Raw genomic sequence first — 21,385 nt, 5'->3', positions numbered from 1 at the left:
AGCTATTCTTGTCATTTCGCCACACATCATGGTCGTGCACTTCCCTTTTCAGTTACTTGTAGAAACCTCCCACTTTCAACTTAAATGAACAATAATACTTGGGAAAAGAATACATGAGACAGTTTCCCATCTTTTTCCTCTCCTCTTCCCAAAGCATCCTCTGTAAGTAGTCGTTGTCTCTCAGTATTAATGGAATCAAAGCTGGCCAGCCAGTGAAGTCAAAACCAAGGTACAGAGCCCATCTCTCGTCTCTCTTGCTCGCTCTCTCTCTCCACTCCCCCTTCCCCCATGCCTTGGCTGTCCCTATTTATACACGCTCAAAGTACTTAATTAAATAATGCCCTTCACCCTTGTATCTTAACAATATAATTAGCATACCACTAACATCGGAATTCTAGCTCTTTTGTCATCACCTCTGAAAATTCATGGGTTCTGGCGTTGACCCTGCCTCATAATCCTGAATACAGGTACCTTAGCTATGGTGACTTGTACAAGAGCAGGGACAGCCATCCCAAGGTCTTAACTGAACTGCTCTTCTTTTCTACTAACACATTCCAGTAACTCTCCCATAATTGATGTTAAGCTGGCAGGTCTCTAGTTTTCTGGATTCTTCATGTCCTTTTAAATAAGAGTGACATTTGTAATTTACTAATCTGAAGGCATAATTTTGAAACTTATGACTAACACATCTGCAATTTTCTCAACTATCTCTGTTAATATCTCTGGGTGAAAAACATCAACTTCTGGACATTTGTCTATTTTAAGTCTGATTATTTTCTCCATTAACATTTAAAAAACACATTAAATCTACAAGTCACTTCACATATTTTAAGTTCCCTTACAATGCTGGTAATTTGTCATCTTACTCGACTGTGAAAGTTGAAGTGTTAATGTAATAAGTCAACTACTTCCTTGTTATGTATTATAGTCTCACTTACATTCCCCATTACCATATCCCAACCGGATAGATTTCTAAAAGCTTTTGTTGTTAGTTTTCATTATCAATTGAAAGCTTTGTTTTCATATTCCCCTTTTCACCTCTTCATGTTTTCTTTGCATTCTTTTCTGTTGCCTTTTACAATTAATTGCTTATTGTTTTCTTTTCTATATAAAAAACCAATTAGCATTTGAATGGTCTTTATTCAAGAAAAACTTGTGGGAATACACAAAAGCAACTCTTTTTCAAAACGCTTTCCATAGAGAAATTGTCAGAAATTGGCAAAACACTAACATTAACTCTGATTCACCATGGAAATAAGAGATTAAAACACAAATCAGGTCAACTACTGGACCTAAATTTGCAAAAGCATAAAGCTTCTTCGCATATGGTAAATAATTACAAAGTTGTTTTTCCTCTGATGGAAGGTCTCACAATCATGCTACAACGCAAGAAGCCTAGAAAATGAACAGTGTAACAAACTAATCAAATTTTGTGCGGCTGTACTGAATTACTAAAACTGCCTCTAAACAGTAGAACCATTGAACCCCTATAGTGCAGGAGGAGGCCATTCGGCACTTCGAGTCTGCACCGACTCTCCAAAAGGGCATCTTACCCAGGCCCAACACCTCCCCCCACCCCAGCCCTATCCCCGTAACCCCATGCATTTAGCTTGGCCAATCCACTTAACATACGTCTTTGGACTGTGAGGGAAAACTGGAGAACCCGGAGGAAATGCATGCAGACACAGGGAGAATGTGAAAACACAGGCAGCCACCCAAGGGCAAAATCAAAGGCCAAGTCCTGGCACAGTGAGGCAGCAGTGCTGACCACTGTGTCACCGTGCTGCTGAAAGGAAACCAAACTGCATTAAGAGGAGAGCCATAGGCAGAGATTTATATCATGAGGCATGATCAACCTCATGCAACATTACTATAGGGACACAATTACCAAGGACTGCAGAAGTTGAAGCCGCTCACCAGTCAGGCAATCAGGGATGAGCATAAATTTATCACCTACGTCCCAAGAATAATTTGAAGAAAGTTAAGACGGATGTCGGTTTTTTTTCCAATCAATTGCAACAGACGATGCTCAAGCAATTATTATTAAGCTCAACAATCTTCCTTTAATTATAGCAGGTTCTCACAGTGCTCTTGTGCTCAGTGCAACCTGTGAAACTATTTCAATCAAGCAGGTAAAGCTGTCTCTATTTTTCCACTGTGTCTCAGTTGGTACACAGTCTTACCTCAGAAGCACATGGATTCAAGTCCCACTCTAGGACTTGAACACAATAATCTAGGCTCATACTGCAATGCAGTATGAGATGCTGCATTGTCAAAGCTACAAACTGTATGCGCTCTTGAGTTTTTTGTAAAAAATCCCATTGCACTATTTCAAAGAGCTGGAGAGAAAATTCCTGTATCCTGGCCAATATTTATCCCTCATTCAACATCACATAACACAAATTATTTGGTTATTAACACACTGCTGTGTGTGGGAGTTTGTTGTGTGCAAATAAGCTGCTGCATTTCCTTCATTACAAAACTTTAAAAAATTCTTCTTTGGCTGCAAAGTCATTTAGATGTCTTATCGCTGGAAAGGCTCTAGATGAATGCAGGTCTTTTTATTTACATTACAGGCTCCTTGTAAACCCAAAATGCTAGATTTGAAACAGGGACTAAAAGTTAGTATTTAAGAGGTTAGTATTTATGAGTATTTAGCATACTCATTATCTGAGCTGATGTGAAGTGATAAGCTTCAACATCTGCAAAGATGTCTTCATGGTACGTTTCCCCTCACTAACTGGAATCAGGTTTTGTAGCGCAATGATCATGCCTGCCAATCACATGGTAAATTTTTCCTTTCGGAATATTAATCATCATTTTTTATCAGTGATCAATGATCATTGGAGAAGAGTTGGCGATGAGTTCAGTTAAAATAAGCTGAAGCAAATAAACATGTTTGAGTTCAAAATATTAAGTGCAGAGTATGAGGGGATTAACGTTTCAAAACCATCAAATCAACAATTCCAATAACTGCTGTAGACACAAGATACAATTCATTCGTTCCCGCACTTCTAATTAGCTTCAGGACAGGCTGCATTTTACAACAATTAAACTTTAGCACCCCAATACAACAGTCCCACTTTTACAACAGAACAATACTATTTGCAAGGCAGCACAATATGATGTGTTTGTCATAAAAACATATTGGAATGTGAGCAGTGCAGTGGTAGAGTCATCAGTAGTTAACTAAAATATTTCTAAAAAACCTTCAAAGCCCAATTTCTTGATAGTGCTTTTAAAGAAACAGAAATGATGCTGGCTGACTATTGGAATTAGAGACCTCCTCCAGAAGTACATTAAAAATTGCTGCATTGAGCAAACTCACCTGGATGAGTTTATAGAAGTAAGCATATTGGCGAGCGGTGTTTTTATACTGACTGAAAACGTCGTGGATGGCTTGTGTTGACTGAAGGTAATGTACTTCTTCCTCTTCAAAATACAAAGGGGTATGATACTCCAAAGGTAATGTTTTAATGTAGGGCAGCCAGAAGGAATTGGGGTTCAAACGTTCGCAAAGAAGGTGAAAGGCGAGGGTGATATTTCCCATGGCTTGTAGTATCCGGTCTTGGGTATAAATGGGACCTGCATTTCAATGAGGGTACAGATTTTAGGCTAGTATTAATTCAACAGTAAGAGAAATAATTAATTAACCTCTTTGGCCATCAGCAAGTCAGGAACCCACTGCCTCTGTAAGCTATCCAGCTTTGTGCACAGGCACAGTGCTGTGGATAACAAATATTACAGTATGAAGGCCACTGAAAGCATTAAGGCTTACTTCATTAAAGCCTTACTTTTTAAAGACAATTCCAAAGAGAATAACAAAATCCAAAGAAAGAATACATCCAACATGCAAGCTATATATTCCTATTTCTCAAAAGGACCATTCTATTGTACTGATTGGGGAATCCAAGCCACGCTTATCCCATCCACCGTTTTCTACAGTTCACTCAGAGCAGTTTATGTGTACATGCCAAAGGACTGCAACTTTTGCAGCAATGTTCAAGTTGTAGATTTAGGAATTTGCATATTGGGTTTCTATCCAAGAGTAATGATATTAATTTGATGGATCCATTTTAAGATGCAAGGATGCTTCTCCACAGAAAATTGAAAATTCATAAAAACTATATTGAATATATAGCCAGGAAGAAAACATAAACATGCTTGCTACTTAATCCCATTAACAGCCTTTCACTTATAACCAATAACATCACCAAAGTTTCAACAGTTGAGGACATAGACCTTTGTTTTCTGGTCGAAGTTAAATTTGTTTTCAGTTTTTCTTCACTGTGTAAATAATCGATGTAATAATGCAGCAAGAAAAATAATACTTTAAAATCAGAATGGTAAAGCACCAGCCCATTAATTGTTTTAAAAATGAATTCTGTACATGTTGGAAATCTGAAAGAAAACAGAAAATGCTGGAATAACTCAACAGGTGTGGCAGCATTTGTGGAGAGAGAAACAAGTTAACATTTCAAGTCCATATGACTCTTCTTCAGAACATCATTGTATTAATGGGACCCAGCTCTGGAAGTTCAAAGTCAAAGTCAAAAAATTACTTGGTTACAGTGTGGCTTCAACAGAACTTCGTTTTTTGCAAGAACACCAATTTGACTCAGGTTAAAAAGTGGCTCTGGCAATAGAAATGCAGATAATCTGAATTTAATTCAGATTTGAAGAAGATCTGAATTTCTGTTTGATAATTAAAGTAGGTTTTCTTATGAGATCTGAGTACTACAGCTACCAGGCTTGAAATTCACCTGACAATATGGACAGGGTTTTGTTAGCTCAGTTTCGACATTTAACAGAACAAATTGGGCAACAGATACTGACAGGAAGGAACTATAGTCTGGTGCCCCTACAGATAAATGAAATGGAGGTGAACGGAACACTTAAATTACAGGTTTTCTGAAAGGCATAAATATAGGGCTACTTCAAATTTCAATACATAGGTCTGTAACACTGCGTTCTTTAGTTAGTACACGTGTGTTCTCCCCACACATATTTTTGCCTTTACAAATACACAACAGAAAATTACTTAGACAGTTGCCAAAACCTATGGTCAATTATCAAGAATCTTAATTTTAAAGGAAGTGAGTAATTTCAGTCTCCCAACTGACAAAGAAATTCACTGGAAACTGAGAAAATTTGAGGGTAAGGGAATGACAATGTCAGTTCATGACTAGGAAATCAAATCGAACACCATTTTAGTTAATCGGGACAATGAATTTTGATTCAGAGGAAACTGTAATACTTCATTCACAAAAATTCTCCAACCTCAAGAGCACCCATCAGACTAATCAAGAAAGATACTTTCCACTGCCAACACTAGTCATTGTGTGCCCTTAATAAACCTGCTTTGAGATAAGAGGGAAAGTTTGCTTGTGTTTTTTTGGATGAGGGAACAAAGGGAGGTGACCATCTCAATTTTGCAGTGCAAATGATGTGCCATTTTGAAATTCAAGATAGAAGTCTATAGTTAATCCACAATTTTACACCTATGAAAAAATACTAATTTAAAATTCATGGGACTGCTTTGGTAGGATTACACGAAAAGCATATTTGCAAAATGAGAACTACACTCCAATCAGTACACCTATATAAATTTAGTTGATGTTTGCATTGTTTTTAAGATCTATATATTCATTTTGCAGGTAGCATTCTTTCGCTATTCTTTAATGCCTTCAGATGTTCATGATGGGAGGTAGTTCTCATTTGCAGTAATGCCTTCAGATGCATGTCTCTCACTAGGTGGTGCTATGTAAGCTGAGGATCCCCACACATCAAACAACATCTCACTAACATATTGAAAAAAAACCGTCTTGATGTTCCATGGACAATGCTGTAGGAAATCTACTACTTCAATATAATTTCTTGTTCCAAATTAAACTCTGACCCATGATTCAAAATAATGGCGAGGCTAGCCATGCTTCTTGTTATTTACATACAAATGCCTAAGGGTAGCTGCAGCATTAAAGTCAGAAATCTTAAATTTGCTGTTGATTGTGCTGCTCCACTATTAGCTTTATGAACACTGTATCTTATTGTTTACATCACTATTGAAACACATTGAGCAGTAAGACTTCAATGAATGTGGAATGTTGTTATGGACCAAACTCACCACAGACAATTACACCTGTGGCAGGATTTTCCAGCCAAGCTCACCCCAAGACCAAAAATTCCCGCCCGAGGTCAATGGTCCTGTCCCACTCGCTACTATTCCTGCAGCGGGCAGGATGGGAAAATTCCACTCCGGACTATAATGACGACGCCAAGGAATCAGTTATGGAGCCATTTAAAATCTTGTTTCATCAGGCCTGGATTGATGCTTTTAATAAAGGACTAATTATTAATTACTGCCAAAGGCAGCACAGTAGCACAATGGTTGGCACTGCTGCTTCACAGTGCCACAGACCGGGGTTTGATTCATGGCTTGGGTCTCTGCCTGTGTGGAGTTTGCACGTTCTCCCCATGTCCGCATCAGTTTCCTCCAGTTGCTCCGGTTTCCTCCCACATTCTGAAAGACATGCTGGTTGGGTGCATTGACCTGAACAGGTACTGGTCTGTGGCATCTAGGGGAATTTCACAGTAACTTCATTGCAGTGTTAACGTAAGCCTTACTTGTGACTAATAAATAAACTTTTAAAAAATTTAAAAAAAAACAAATCTTTCCGACACCGAAAGCATGTATTACAAGTTTGGAGTTGGATTCTTTCTGGTTTTAATTGTTGGATTTGTTAAAAAGGTGAAACTTATAATCAAAACTTTTCCTTTTACTCTATTTTTCCATTCTTTCCAAGTTCAGTATTTCTTTCCTTTTTTTCCTATATTTTAATTTGGCATTGAATTTGCATGTTTCTAATTCAGATTTCTTTGTCAGTCCTTGCACTGTTTATTTCTCAATCCCATGAGCTGATTGATTCAGGAGGTACATGGTTGGTTAGCTTCTTCACTCATGATTCAAATGCCCAATTTCCCTCCTTCCGACTTTAATCAGCAGCTCGCATCTCAAGCAACTTGTTGCGCAAAATATAGTTTAGATTAAATGGGTGAGGGAGAGTTTAACAGACAGCAGATGCTGTTTAGATTTACTCTTGCAGCAAATTATATAGTCATAGAATCTCTACAGTGCAAAAGGAGACCATTCGGCCCATCAAATTATGTTCCATTTCCATTGTTTCTTTGGGTTCAGCATCCAGTTTTCAAAATAATTTTTAAAAACTAGATAAATAGAAGGGCAGAGGTTCTGGACAGACATCTAGATTTAAAACCGCCTGGGCCGATCAGCATTTCTTTTCTCTCCAATCGTGATATAATCCTACATAAAGCAAACTGAAAAAAGAGGAACTTTCATTTAGATTGCATCTTATGTGCTCAGTATATTCCGAGAGGGTACTGGGCCAACATAACCTCATTGTTGGGCAAGTAGATATCTATTCTTCACATTTGTCGAAGTGACTCGAAGGACAGAATACAATATTGAACATAGTGTTTCAACTTGAATTTCCTCCCCATCCCCTGATACAAGCTTGGGCAGGATTTTCTGGCCACGCTTGTCCCAAAACCAGAAAATCCCACCCGAGGTCAATGGACCTTTGCACAGTCTGCGCACCCCTCCCCTCAGCCAGCTATGATTCCCATGGTGGGTGGAATGGGAAAATTCCTCCCAAAATGTTTCATGCAAAACTGAAGTGATTTGTATTTCAGAAAAAATTAAATATTTCAAGAGTGAACCATAGCAACTGCAGACAATGACATTAGGAAACTGTAACTACGTTGGTAAATCGTGACTCACCCAGGACAGAATTTTTAGCAGATTCAACAGTCATCAGCATTTTCCTGGGGATCCAGAGAAAAAGTTCTTCTGCCTGAGACACAAATGAACATGTCACAACCTGTTCCAATTGAACCACAGAATCCCAAAGTATACTAACGTGCCACTTAAAAATTCCAACCATTTCCAAAGTAGGGGAAAAGATTCTCATCCATTGCCAGATTTAGACAGGAACACACTGAACATGGATTTAGAAGCACAAGCAATTAATTCCCACTAAGAAAATTACATGTATAAATATTGAGAGCCCCAAGAAGCAGCAATTACAGCATTTGCTTTGTATTTTTTTTAAATGCATGGTATTAATCTCTCCTTCCATCAACTGTCATCTTGAGTGTGCAAGCAGAAAAATATCCCTCCTGATCACATTCAAAGTCAGGTTAGAAGATGCAGAAAGGATGTGAAAAAGAACTTCAAAATGAAAACCTGGCAATGCCCATTTTCCACCCTAACTGGCAGCATTTCAAGAATCTCATCAGTAGCACCACTTCCAGTCAACATCAAATAGCCTCATTCAGCAAGAGTTTTTTTAGAGGTGGATTTAAGTGTATGATCTCAGCAGGACTCTGCTTCTGTTGGGTGTAGTATGCTAATCTAGCATGTGCATCCATTGGAGCCATTGTAAAGTGTAGTGCTTTAAAACGTTGATCAACTACTTCTGGACCAGGCACCTTTGCTCTTTGAATGAGGTTTTCCCCTAAACGCAGAAATTAACAGATTGCCAACCAAATAGAGAAAAATTACAAAATACTTTGCCATTAATACTACTTTAGTAACATTGTGAGCTGCATGATTTCATCTGGCCTAGACAAACTATAAGGGTTCGTTATGAATCAAGGCAAATTCTGCAGGGTGAGTGAGTAAACTGACCACAGTGCCATGGTACAGAACACAAGTTGAGAGGTTTGGGGAGGGAGGTGACTGAAAAGCAACGTGGCAGTGCTAATGGACTGTTCAGTTAATACAGTGGTTAGTATCTCTGCAAAATGATTGGGATTTTCAAAGTTCATCTGCTCATGGCTGTAGAAGTTAGAGTGGACGTGCTGGGAAAGGAACTAGTTGTTGTAATTCAAATAGCTAGAATTAAGAGTAATGTTCTGTTGAGAGTTTGAGGAACTAGGTTCAAAAATAAAATGTGCAGAACTTCAAATTAATAATCTTTAGAACCATGTGCAAATTGGAACAAACATTAGACCAACTGAAAGAGGGGTGTGGGAGAAAACAGTTGTGACTATGTGATTAGTAGGACACTGGCAGCAGTTCGAGGGTGGGGGGTGGTGGTGGTACTGGGGAGGGAGAAGACTGAAAAGCAATGTAGCAGTGCTAGTGGACAGTATAGTTAATAGAGTGGTTACATTTCCATGACTTGGCAGGAATGTCATGGGAATGCAACCAGACAAAGACACTGGTAAAATCAAATAAGCTCCATTTACAGTACTCCTAAGAAGCAAATTGGTGGGGGTAGGGGAACAGATCAATGATTATTGAGCTTGCACAATTAATGTACATTCAAAAAGAATGAGGGCAACAATATCGATACCAGATAATGCCGTTTTCAAAATTTTCAAACTCTATGTGCAATGAATTACACCAAAGTAGTGCAAAATAAAAAAAAGCAAATGACCACACAATTTAATATTCAAGCCGAGTAGCAACAAAGAGCAACAATCTACTGCAATGAATTTCAGAATAAGGCAGCAAAGCATTTGGAAATGTCTTTATTTTGACAAAAGTAATTAGCTTCAGTAAAAATTAAGAAATATATGAACCCATGTTGTGGCTGCAAGAATTGAAGCAAAACTTTACTTTCCTATCTCTATTTCTTCAGTACACACATTTAACCATGCATCGCTTGGTATAAATTATGGTTTGCTTGCTAGTTGACTTGGGTAAAATTCTGTTACCAAATCAAAACAATTGCCCAAGTTGATGTTTATCCTTAGCTTGAGCTATGTAGAATGGTAAACAATTGGAGAAGTTAAGGAGGAACAAAATTTAAACACCTTCTTCATGAAAGGGCTTGTAGCCTTCATTTCAAAGTTCGAGAATTTTCAATTTTACCTTTTCATTACTCATTGAAGCTTATGCATTCATTCTCTACAACAAAGTATGCAAAAGGATTCTGATGGGTTTCAAAGGTACAATTTAACGTTTAATCAATACAAATTCGTAAACAAGATTAGATTCTAAATAAATGGTATACATGAATGAAACATTTAAAAAATTTTTTTTTAGGTCCTATCCATAATCATAGACTTTCAAACACTATCCATTTTGATAGGAAAAGGCAGCAGGTTCATGAGAACACAACCATTCCATCTAAGACTTGGATATTTATTACCATTCTTTTGATCATCATTGGGTCAAAATCTGGGGCCCCTTGTCTAACAGCTTCTGTGGGAGTACTTTTAGCAATGGGCTTCAGCAGTTCAAGGTGGCAGGTCACTACAACCTTCTCAAAGGTAACCAGGCATGGGCAACAAATGCTGGCCTTGCTAGTCATTCCTATATGTCCCACAAAGTTTCTTGATAAAGTAAGCTATTTTGCCATGATAGTTATTACTTGGATAGTGGTTAAACTGGGTACAAGTTAATTGACTATAGATAGAAAATAATTGGAATACATTTTACCTCAGAGAATGACAGCACTGATTTATACCAAACAATAAGCTTTTAAGATTGTATACTTTCAAGTTACAGGCTTCTTTTAAGATAAAACCACAACATCCACTATTACAGTAAAGAAATACTTGTACAGAACAAAATGGTTTGAAGCAAAACAAAAAGGAAATTAAACTAATGTAATTAAAAATAAAAATCAGAAAATTAAAGTCATCATGATAACACCATAAATCTAAAGAAACAATTCTTAGGAGGTTTGAAATTACATTATGGACAAATTGTCTTAATTTGCATGTGAAAGAATTGGGCATTTCCATAGAATCCCTATAGTGCAGAAGGAGGCCTTCGGCCCATCGAGTCGGCACTAATTCTCTGAAACAGCATCTCATCCAGACCCATCCCCATAACCCAAAACATTTACCATGGCCAATCCACCTAACTTGCATGTCTCTGGACTACAGGAGGAAACCAGAGCACCTGGAGAAAACCCACGCAGACAGTGAGAATGTGCAAACTCCACACAATCATCCAAGGCCAAAATCGAACCCAGATCCCTGGCACCATGAGGCTGCAGCGCTAACCACTGTGCCACCATTTCACAGTAAGTTAAACAATATTCTGTTCTAGAAGGATGGGTTTGTTAGGCCATCAAAGTGACATACTTTTAAAGATCACCGAGCCTAAGTTAAGTTAAAGACAACTTAGGTCAGGTTGTAACTTACAAGTATCTACAATTTTATAACGGACATGTGCACTGGCTGGAGTAAAAAGCCTGTCCACCTAGCTGTACTCTTAACAAATGCACAATTTCACCTTAAAGCAGCTAACCAATCAGCCATTAGGTAAAGCATGTGAAAAATGTAAACATTGCATTCACCACTTCAATTAATAAAAAATGTTAGTCCACAAAGAGGCTCTGAATTCAAGGATGCAAGCAGCTGGAAATATAAACACACTGCTAAGATTCTGCAATAACTTGTAAGGAAATGTTGCATGCGCTTCTGGATCACAAGGTGCATAAAGCTGACTAGTAGAATGATAGCTTGTACTGGTGCAAAACTAATAGAAATAAGCAGTGAAGTTCCCTGAAATACTGCTGAAATTAGGCGCAAGAGGCTGAATGGATGGGATGGATAAGAATGGTTGATTGCAAAATGAAAATATATTAGTATGACATAACTGAGGTTGTTTTGTCTGTATTTTGGTTTGGTTGCTGTGCCTTCAATACTTTGCAACGTGCAGGTAGCTTGAATCAGGCTTTTGTGAAAGGTCGAATCACAATAAACTTTGCAGCGTTTATTGTTGCAGTAGTGGGGGGATTACTTCATTGGATTAGAATAACACCAACAGCACAGGGTTTGGTCCCCGTTCTGACTGAAGCAAATTTGGGTCCTGTCTCTGCACTCTACTCATAGCAAAAAAAATCAGAACGCTTTGCTATGCTTTGGAGTTCAGACAGAATACTCAAGGTTACTGTGGTCTGCTTGGTTGCAGGTCTGTGGGTTTTCACACTTTTACATATTTGGTGATTGACAGTTCACTTCTGAATTTAAGTGCAGAAAGAGAATATTTAGCACATTGGGTGGGATTTTACAGCCTTGCTTGTCCTAAAATCATAAAATCCCGCCCGAGGTCAGTGGACCTTTGCTTTGTCTGCCCCTCGTCCATGCTGATTACCATGGCGGGTGGAGCAGTAAAATTCCAGTCATTATGCCTGTGCCGGTCAAAAAAAAGAGGAAAAATAAACTACCCACTCACTTTAATCCCAATTTCCAGCACCTAGTCTGTAGCCTTACAGTCTACAGCACTTCAGTTGCAGAACCAGGTACATTTAAAATGAGTTCAGCATTTCAGCCTCAACCATTAACTTAGCAGTTAATATTACCACCCACTGAGTGGAAAGGTTTTTCCTCATGTCCCCTCTAATCCTTCTATCAATCACCTAAAATTTATGACCCTTGATAATTGACTCAGCAGCTAGGGGAAATAAGTTTTTCCTGTCTACGCTTTCTTAATCCCTCATAATTTTGTACACTTCAATTAGGTCACCCCTTAGCCTCCCCTGTTCTATGGAAAATAATTTTAGCCCATTAAATTTCTCCTCATAGCTGCAAATTAAGACCTGGCAACACTGTTGCAATCTCCTCTGCACTCTCTCTGGAGCAATTGAATCCTCACTGTAATGTAGTGACCAGAACTGTATATTAAATTCCAGCTGTGGCCTAATCAGCATTTTATGCAGTTCTGTCATTACATTCTGTTTTAGTATTTAATACCTTGCCCAACATAGGAAAGCTTTGTATATGTTTTCTTGACCATCTCATCCACTGTTCTGCCACCTTCAAGGACCCTTGGTCAAGGTTAGATATTCACAACCCAGGATATCCCATAATATTTGGTCAGGATATGATTCTATTTGAATCAAAACAATTAGAAAATCCCATGAGAAAGCAGTTCTTGAAATGTCAGCAGCAGAACTAGTTGTTTGTAAAAGACCGCTAGTTTCAAATGTCGCTAAGAATGCAAAACACTGGATGGCATTCTCCCAAACAAATTCTAAGTGCCGAATTCATGTAAATACTGGAGGAAATCCCGCTGCTTTTTTCAGCAGGACCTTAAAAATGAATCTCCCACACTGTGCATCACGAGAGCCCTAGTGTGAATCACACTGAAAATCAGAGGACAGGGCCTATTCCCGCTCGACAGGCCGGCAGCAGAGCACTGAGCGGGCCACTGTGCATGTGCCAATCTGTCATAGTATAAACTGGTGCATGCACAGTAGCCCCACAATGCCAGCCTCCTGATTGCTGCCAGCACAGCAACTCCTGTCACTGCTCCACCGATCCCCCCATGACCTGATTGCTGGCCTCACAGACGCGCAGCAGGTTGAGAGAATTGCTCCCACTGTGTATCTACATGCCATTTATGAATAAGATGGAGAATAGTTGCAATCATTTTATCTACTCCAAGATTTAAGCAAAAGTCTATTGTAAAAATATATTTATATCTGCGATGATTTTCTTAGTTAAGGAATTGTATTTCAAACTTTAAACAATATTTGATATGATCCTATGCTGTTTTCAAAGGACCGTGATTGTAATAAGCTGTGGTTAATCTAGTACCTAAAAGCAATCACTAAACAGGACTTGTTGTTTGTTTGCCTGGAAAAGTTACAGAAAGCTTTTATAAATCATAAGGCATAGGTAAATGTTCTTGGAGGTATAAGAGTTGTGACTGACACATGGGAATGAGTCAAAACAATCTAAAGCAAGATCATGAGTGCAATTCCAACAATATCCAGCAAGCTCAACACCATGAAGGACAAAGCAGCTGCTTGTTTGGCACCTAATTCACCACCTTAAACATTCGCTTCTCTCACCACTAGCACAGTATGGCTGCAGGATGCATCCTTTACAAGATGCAGGGCAGCAACTCACCAAGGCTTCTTCAACAGAATTGCCCAAACCCATAGCATTTACCACCCAAAAGGACAAGGGTAGCAGATACACGGAGCCACCACCATCTCCAAGTCACACACGTCCTTTGAATTATATCGCTGTCCCTTCACTGTCACGGGAACAAAATCCAAGAATCCCACAGACTGCAGCGGTTCAAGAAAGCAGCTCAGCACAACCATCTGATAGGGATTTAACATTGGGCAATAAATGCTGCAGCAACTTCCATATTTCAAAAACGAATTAACAACCACATGTTTAGAAACAAAAGTTACAGACGATGAAAAGAGCAAAAAGGAGAGTGAGTGACCAGAGAAAGTCCAGAATGTGCTGACAGTACCCATTCTTTCCTATTTCCTTTCTCACCTGGTGGCACAGATTTGAAGCAGGTTGGAGACTGAATGTGACATTTACTGAAGTAAATGCAGAACTATTAGTTTCCTTTCACATCTATCCAAGTCAACAAATTAGCAGAGATAGAACTGTCACCCTTATGTAACAAACAAAGAACTGGAAATAGTCTACAGAAAAATCGAGAAAAATATGTTAAATATTTAACTAAGTGGCAATGCAGGGCTAGAAGATCCATTTTCCCCCATTATTTTTTGCTTTTAAAGCAGTTTCTAAAATAGTTTTGGAGAGACCACTGGCAAGATGGACCAAAACCAAAGAGCTTCTTCCTCCTTGTGCTTATGATGCAGTACAGTTGTTAGATGTAACTGACATGAAATGGAGAATTTAGGTGAAGCTGGCCTTACCAGGTCTCTGATGGAGTGTCTCAATCTCAAAGGGTTTTCAGTAAGCCCCTGTATCTTACTACATCTTTTTCCCACTGAGTTATAGATAGGAATTGTACAGATGTACAACCAAATATGGCTGCAGCACAGTCCATACCTTCAATGAGCGAACATTCCTCCTTCTTCAAAAATATGCATCATTCTCAAACTTATAATTTAAACATCCTGAAGGAACTGTTAATTGAGATTTTATATTTTCTTGCATGGGCTCTTTATCAGTATGAGTGCAGAGTATTAATAGCCCTTTCTATTTTGGTCTGTCGTACAATTGTTAGTAGACACATGAGCAGCTGCATGCAAACAGAAAAAGATTCTCCAGCTCTGCCAATAAATACTCACTTTTTGTTTTAAGTACACCACTGATGCACAATTCATAACTTGTCAGACCTTGAGGTTTGTTAATGCTTCAGAATAGAAGTTGCCTCATTTACTCTATAGTACTGCAAAGAAGTTGGGGTTGTCATTGACAGTGTGGCAGGGAACACTACAGGATATATATTTATGGTTACGATGCTGGTGCTAAATAACCGGGGTGAATTCTAAACTAAAGACAATCTACAAATGACTCTGGGTACTCTGATCTCTGTAGACCAAAATTACCACATAGGAAGGACGGTGGATGATGAAGGTTAAAAGAGGCAAACCTTAATGTCTTTAGTTGCCTTTAAACCATAGCCCTCTTCTGGAAAATAAGTGATTTCAAAACCCTCAGTTGAGGCTCCACAGTCAGCTGCCCACTGCAGTAGTTCATCAAAGTGGTGTTCTCTGTTCCCATCAAAGACAACCGATAATCCTAAATGGTTACAAACCACATAGTAACTTAAAATCAGAAAAGTTAATTGTAAGCGAATCACAAAGTTCTACTAACCAGAAAAAAAATCAAAACAAAATTTGACGTAATATTAGACATTCAAGAATTCAAAACGTAAAAGAATACAGAACTTTGGGTAGTATACAAACTTGGCAGCAGCTTTGATAAAAGAATAACACAGACAATCTACAATAATACTGTGCGCTGCTTGGATAATTAAATCCAGATACACAATGTATAACATAATTTAATTGGAGAAGCTTGCCATCTGCTGCTATCTGAAATGTTATCCCAGAAGCGTAAAACAGTATGAAAAAATTACAAAAAAATACTTTAGAAAGCAGTAGACAACTCAAGGTTGATAAACTGTTTGAAGCTTCACTCTCATGCCATCCTAATCTCATAGCATACACTGCTACTTATTTACTACATTGCATTCATTCCTCCATCCATTTTCATCCTTATTAAACTGCTCTGGTGAATTACCAACTGCCAACAACCTCACTCAAATGGTCAGTTCTTTTTAAAATGAGGAAACCTGGACAATGTCAGGAAGTAATTCAATCAAGGATCATAACATCTGAACCTATCCTATTCCTCACTTGACAGTCACTTCCATGCAGGGTCACTGATCCAACAATTCTATCCTCTCTACGGTCACAGCAAGCAAACACCAGTGCTTCCAATTTTTCTGCTGGTCGAGGACCAGAGATTGAACCTGGAAATGTTCTGATCTACACTAGAAATCAAAATAAAGCTAAGCAAACAAACTATTCAAAGTCTACAGGACAAAAGAGGGACTGTACGTTTTGGGTATCCACAAGTACGTAGAATTCCTAAATGGGCTTAAAAAAACATTCTGATCCAAAGAAGACACTAGCTGGGAACACAGCAAGGGAGGTTAAGCACTACTAAAACATTTTTAGTCCCAAAACTGTAAAAGATTCGTATGGAGGAATTATAATTGTAACTAATAAAAGTAATCGATTCCTTAAATGAGGACAGATTATTATTGAATGATTATTTACAAGAAAGAGACACAGAGGCAGAAAATACCAATTAATTGTGCAAGTTCCATTAGTACAACAAATACCCAGATATGTCTTCAGTCTTCTGTTTTCTTCCTCCACATAAACATAACTCACAAAATAGATAGTCTATCCAGGTGAGCTCAAGGAGATGACTGGGTATAGGCATGAAGCTCAGCAAGATTTTATCAATCATTTTTGACAAGGAACAAATCTGGCTGAGCAACTGCTTCAACAATGAATAAAATAATAGAAAATGAAAAGGTGTAAACATCAGGGTAGCTATTTAAGAAACAGCTAGCTTGAATTTAAATGGGGAAAATCCCATTCAGCACATTTCCACTATTTATGCATGATAACTCCTTATGATAGTTCTATTTCAACTAGATACAAAAGCTAGCAGCATCAGATAAAGGCAAGGCATTGATTGGAGCATCACTGGACTCTTATGCTTAAACCACTTTATACCTATATTCATAAAAGGTTTGGGTGCAGAAACCAATTATAGGCTTATTAAATCTGCAAATAACACTAGAGTAAAAGCTCATGAAAACAGTGTTAATAATTTGCAGATTCAGATTTTGTTTTTGTAATTGAGTGTAAAAAAGGGCAAATAGCAATCATAATATAATAGAACCCAGATGTGGAGCTTCAAAAGGGGAAATGCAAACAGATAAAATTTTAGACGTAGTTAAGACAGGCTATGGTGAAAAACTGGGAAAGTCTGTTTTTGGGTTAAACTACAGTTCAGTGCAAGGTGTTCAAACAAGAATTTAATAGTAATAAAGTACATATTGTTAAAAGGCAAGGATTCTACTTGCCAAAAAACATATCATGAATGACAAAAGGAGTAAAAAACAACATAAAGCAAAGAAAAAGTACTGATCCTAATGTATGGGAGAACAAAATATGGTGACAAGACAGATAGCAATAGCCACAAAAAGTGAGTGTAAAAACAAAACTTGCAAGGGATATCAAAATCAACTAAAATGTCTATATTAAGAAAAATGGGTTTGTCAAGAGAAATGTGGATTGCTTGAAAATTTATATCAGAGTTATTGTACTGTAGCAAACAAATCAATCAATTAATTACTTTGCATCAGTACTGACAGTTGAGGAAGAGGATAGCATGCAGGACATAGCAAGGAAACTAACACTGGATCAGGGAGCAGGACCCACTGAAATTTACAGAAGCAAAATATTAATACTGAAAGAAACATGGGCACCAGCGACAATTCCCCAAGGTCAGAAGGTTTCCATCCCTGGATTTGAAAGGAAATAGATGAGAACTTTGCAGCTGCTCTAAATTCTTTTGATTCAAAACTGTTTGTTTAGTCTGGAAAATTGCACATCACTGCCATTTAAGAAAGGTGACAAAGAAACCAGGGAATTATAGACCTGTTAATCTCACTCTAATTACTGGAGTCTATATTTAAGGATAGAGGATGGTATTTACTGGAAGCAACAGAGGGGCTCGCCCATTGACAGAGAGACGAGAGCCCCACATCTCTTCTTTTAGGGAAGGCCTGCTTAATGAAGAGCAACTCACGTATTCAACTGGATTATGATAGGTCTTCCCAGGAATCAAAGACTCTAGGAGCAGAGGTTTCACCCACTGAAAGCTGCTGCCAGTAGAACATCCACCCGATGGACCCAGGCACAGCTGGTGTGATGGCAGAAGTAAAATGGCTGGGCCTTCAGAGGGCCTCGCTTCCCAACTCCGAGTCCCTGTACGAGGCAGCAATTGCCTTTGAATGATAGAACGCCCTTCCCCACCTCCTCCAAGATTGGTTAGCCAAGGTGCCAACAGCACAGGATTGCTCATTATGTTCCCCAGACAATGAGTTCCCTGTCTGCCACTGGGTTAATACTGAAAGCAATGGGATGATGGAATTATTTGCCAATTTATGGATCTTAACTGGTGGCGGAATATTGGGTAAATGTGGGTATGTGGAGTTAGATCAGAGATCAGCCATGATTTCTCCAAATGGCAGAACAGGTTCAAGAGCTAAATGGCCTACTCCTGTTCCTATGAATAAAATAATATGAACTGTTGCGTATGGAGTGAAAAAAATTAAGAAAGGAAAAAAGGATCCAGAAATGGCAGCATGCTTACCAAAGGGAAATAGTTAAAAATTATTTAATTTAAAATGTTGGAATAATCCATCTTTTTTGTCTTATAAATTCACCTTTCCTTTATCTGTCAGATCAAACAGTGTAAAATGTTGGTCACAGAGCTTTAAAAGAGGCATACATGAATTGGAGAGGATGCTTAATTTCAAATGTAAAGGAGATGAGACAAGATAAGACTAGGGAAGCAGAGGCTGTACAGACTAGCAATGAATGATGATCGTGTATAAATGGTGATATAAAATACTATATAATGGGGCAATTAAGATGCAGCCAGAGTAATTTTCTGAGTTAATGCATGACCTGGGAAATTGCATTTAAACTAGCTAATTGTAAATTGAGCATAATCTTATTAGAGCCAAATACATTATCTGCATTCAAAATACAATTGAATGCTAGATTGTACAAGTAGCAAAGGTGTATCCTCAATAAGACTATCGTTGGAGTATTGTGTGAAGTTTTGGACCCCATATTTTGGGAAGCATTTTAAAACAATGGATAAAGCTTGGATTTACTAGAATGTTGCCTGGTATAGGAATATAAATATGCAAAGACTTGAAAAACTGGGAATGTTTTAATTCGAACAGAGGTTATCATTTCACAAAAGCATTGTGAAGGAATTAAACTGGATAAAGAGAAATAGATTGTGAAGGAGAAAAAAAAGGACATAAATGGAAGCTTTAGAGCAAGAGAAACCAGAATCAGAGATGGCAATTAAAACAGAGATCATCTTTAAGAAAAAGTTTAGATTAGTGATTTTTAAATGAGCGATTTAAAGGGAGATTAAGGGGTATAGGAGCACAGCAGGTCCATAAGATTCGGACTAATGCTCAGATGGCAGATAAACACCAATGGAGAATGGTTGAATAGAATTAAGTTGACTTGTATCAGGCCATTTCATGCATTCAAACAGGAGAAAGAAATACACCTTTTCCAAAACTGAAAGGTCTAGAGGAGAAAACAGGACATTGAGAGAACTTCCGGAGTATTGAGTGCAGTTTTGGTCTTCCTATCTAAGAAAGGACATGCCTGTCATAGGAGGGGTGCAACAACTGATTTCTGGGATAACAGGACTGTCATAATGAGGATGGGTAAACTGAGCCCAAATTCATGGAATTTAGGAGGAGGAGAAGGGATTGCATAAAGATTGAAATGTATAAAAGTCTAACAGAGCTGGACAGGCTGAATGCAGGGACTTTATTTCATCTGGCTAGAGGGGGCCACAGTCTCAGGATACAAGGTAGGTCAGTTAGGAATGGGATGAGAACAAATGTCTTCACTCAGAGGGTGATGAACCTGTGGATTTATAACACAGCAGACTGTGGAGGTTAAATCACTGAAGATATTTAAGAAGGAATAAACTTAAGGAGGAAATAGATTTCTAGACTCTAAAGGTGTCAAAGGTATGGAGAAAGCTCTAATTTAAAGCGTTGAAATATAGCATCAGACATGATCATACCTGAAGGACAAAATGGCCTTCACCTGCTTCTATTTTCTATGTTGCTATTCTTATGTTTGAATTTCACAGCAGATCAAGCACAATGCATTAGAGAAATTTTGTTGCCATGATTTTTAAGTCATGATTTTCTATTGTTTTTTAGAATTAGTTTTATAACACAAGACTTCAAGAATGGAGATTTATTACATAGGAGCTTCCAGATGGAGGTTTAGTGGAGTCTTACCGTTATTACTTACGAGGGTTGGGAAGGATTTTTGGAGCCGTCGCTGAGATGCTCAGGCTAAGCTTGATATCATAGCTAAAAAAAAGTGGATAGGAAATTCAATTCCAAATCTACGATGCTCTGGGTGGACTGGCCCTCTCAAGGATAAGCTATATGCCTTCCGTTTGATATTACTCCTGATGACGTTGAGAATGGAATGCTGTTGAAGACACAGATCCTTGAAACTACAGCACAAGAAATTAAAATTTTCAAACATCATTTCACCTGCTTTAAACCAGTTTCAATTTTACACTACCTCTGTGCTGGTTAGCAATGACAGTGGTGTGCAGGCTGAGTTTGTTTTTCTGGACAAGAGAAACCATATTAAGAGTGGAAATCAATTATATATACCTTTTTGTTTTTTGCGAATTTTCTCAACCAAGCCACGGATCTGCACATATTCTTCCCATTCTTTTCCTGGTGCTGTGGAAGGATTGCTACATTCTTGAAAAGAAATTAAAAATAAAATACACACTATTACAAACCCATATTTTAGTAAGTTGAAGCACTTAAATGTCTCATCCAATGTGGGCACTGTCCATTGGCCCACTTTCAAATCTACCTAAACTAATAGGAGGAATGGCTCTTCTTCCATTGTCTATAAGATATTCTCTCTATCCTTTCTATATTAATGAGTTTGTCCAGACTCAAAAATCCAGTCACATGTGTGTGAGAGCATTATAATAATACCCCCAAATACCCCAGCATCGACAGGCATGAAAATTTCCAATCTCACCAAGCAAGGCCACAGGGTAGTTAACATAGAAAATCACACTGGGGCTACAGGAGATGATCAAATGTTGACAGCAAGACACACTGTTGCCCTCATTAAGCCTCGCGGTGAATCAGGCTATGATACATCCGAGTTGAGAGTGATCTACATTGAGCCATAGTTTCTGGAATAGCAAAATGCTTAATTCTTCAATATTAACATATTTTAGCTAAATAAACTCAAAATGCCATACAGAATCAGAGCACAGAAGT

General features: G+C 38.2%; 1 protein-coding gene across 2 annotated transcripts in view; it reads right to left on the bottom strand.

The window, feature by feature from the left end:
- Positions 1-21,385, bottom strand: part of setd3 (SET domain containing 3, actin histidine methyltransferase) — a 116,044-nt gene that overhangs the window by 71,328 nt on the left and 23,331 nt on the right. For both annotated transcript variants that reach the window (XM_080202331.1, XM_080202329.1), the window contains 4 exons: positions 20,753-20,845; positions 15,356-15,504; positions 7,799-7,871; positions 3,329-3,585 (listed from right to left, as the gene is read on the bottom strand). In XM_080202331.1, the coding sequence (XP_080058457.1) occupies positions 3,329-3,585; positions 7,799-7,871; positions 15,356-15,504; positions 20,753-20,845 (572 nt within the window). The remainder of the gene's footprint in view (positions 1-3,328; positions 3,586-7,798; positions 7,872-15,355; positions 15,505-20,752; positions 20,846-21,385) is intronic.

The sequence above is a fragment of the Carcharhinus amblyrhynchos genome, chromosome 14 (assembly GCF_965287045.1).
Source record: "Carcharhinus amblyrhynchos chromosome 14, sCarAmb.v2.hapA, whole genome shotgun sequence".
In the NCBI taxonomy this organism is placed as follows: domain Eukaryota; kingdom Metazoa; phylum Chordata; class Chondrichthyes; order Carcharhiniformes; family Carcharhinidae; genus Carcharhinus; species Carcharhinus amblyrhynchos.
This window is presented reverse-complemented; position numbering and strand designations above follow the sequence as displayed.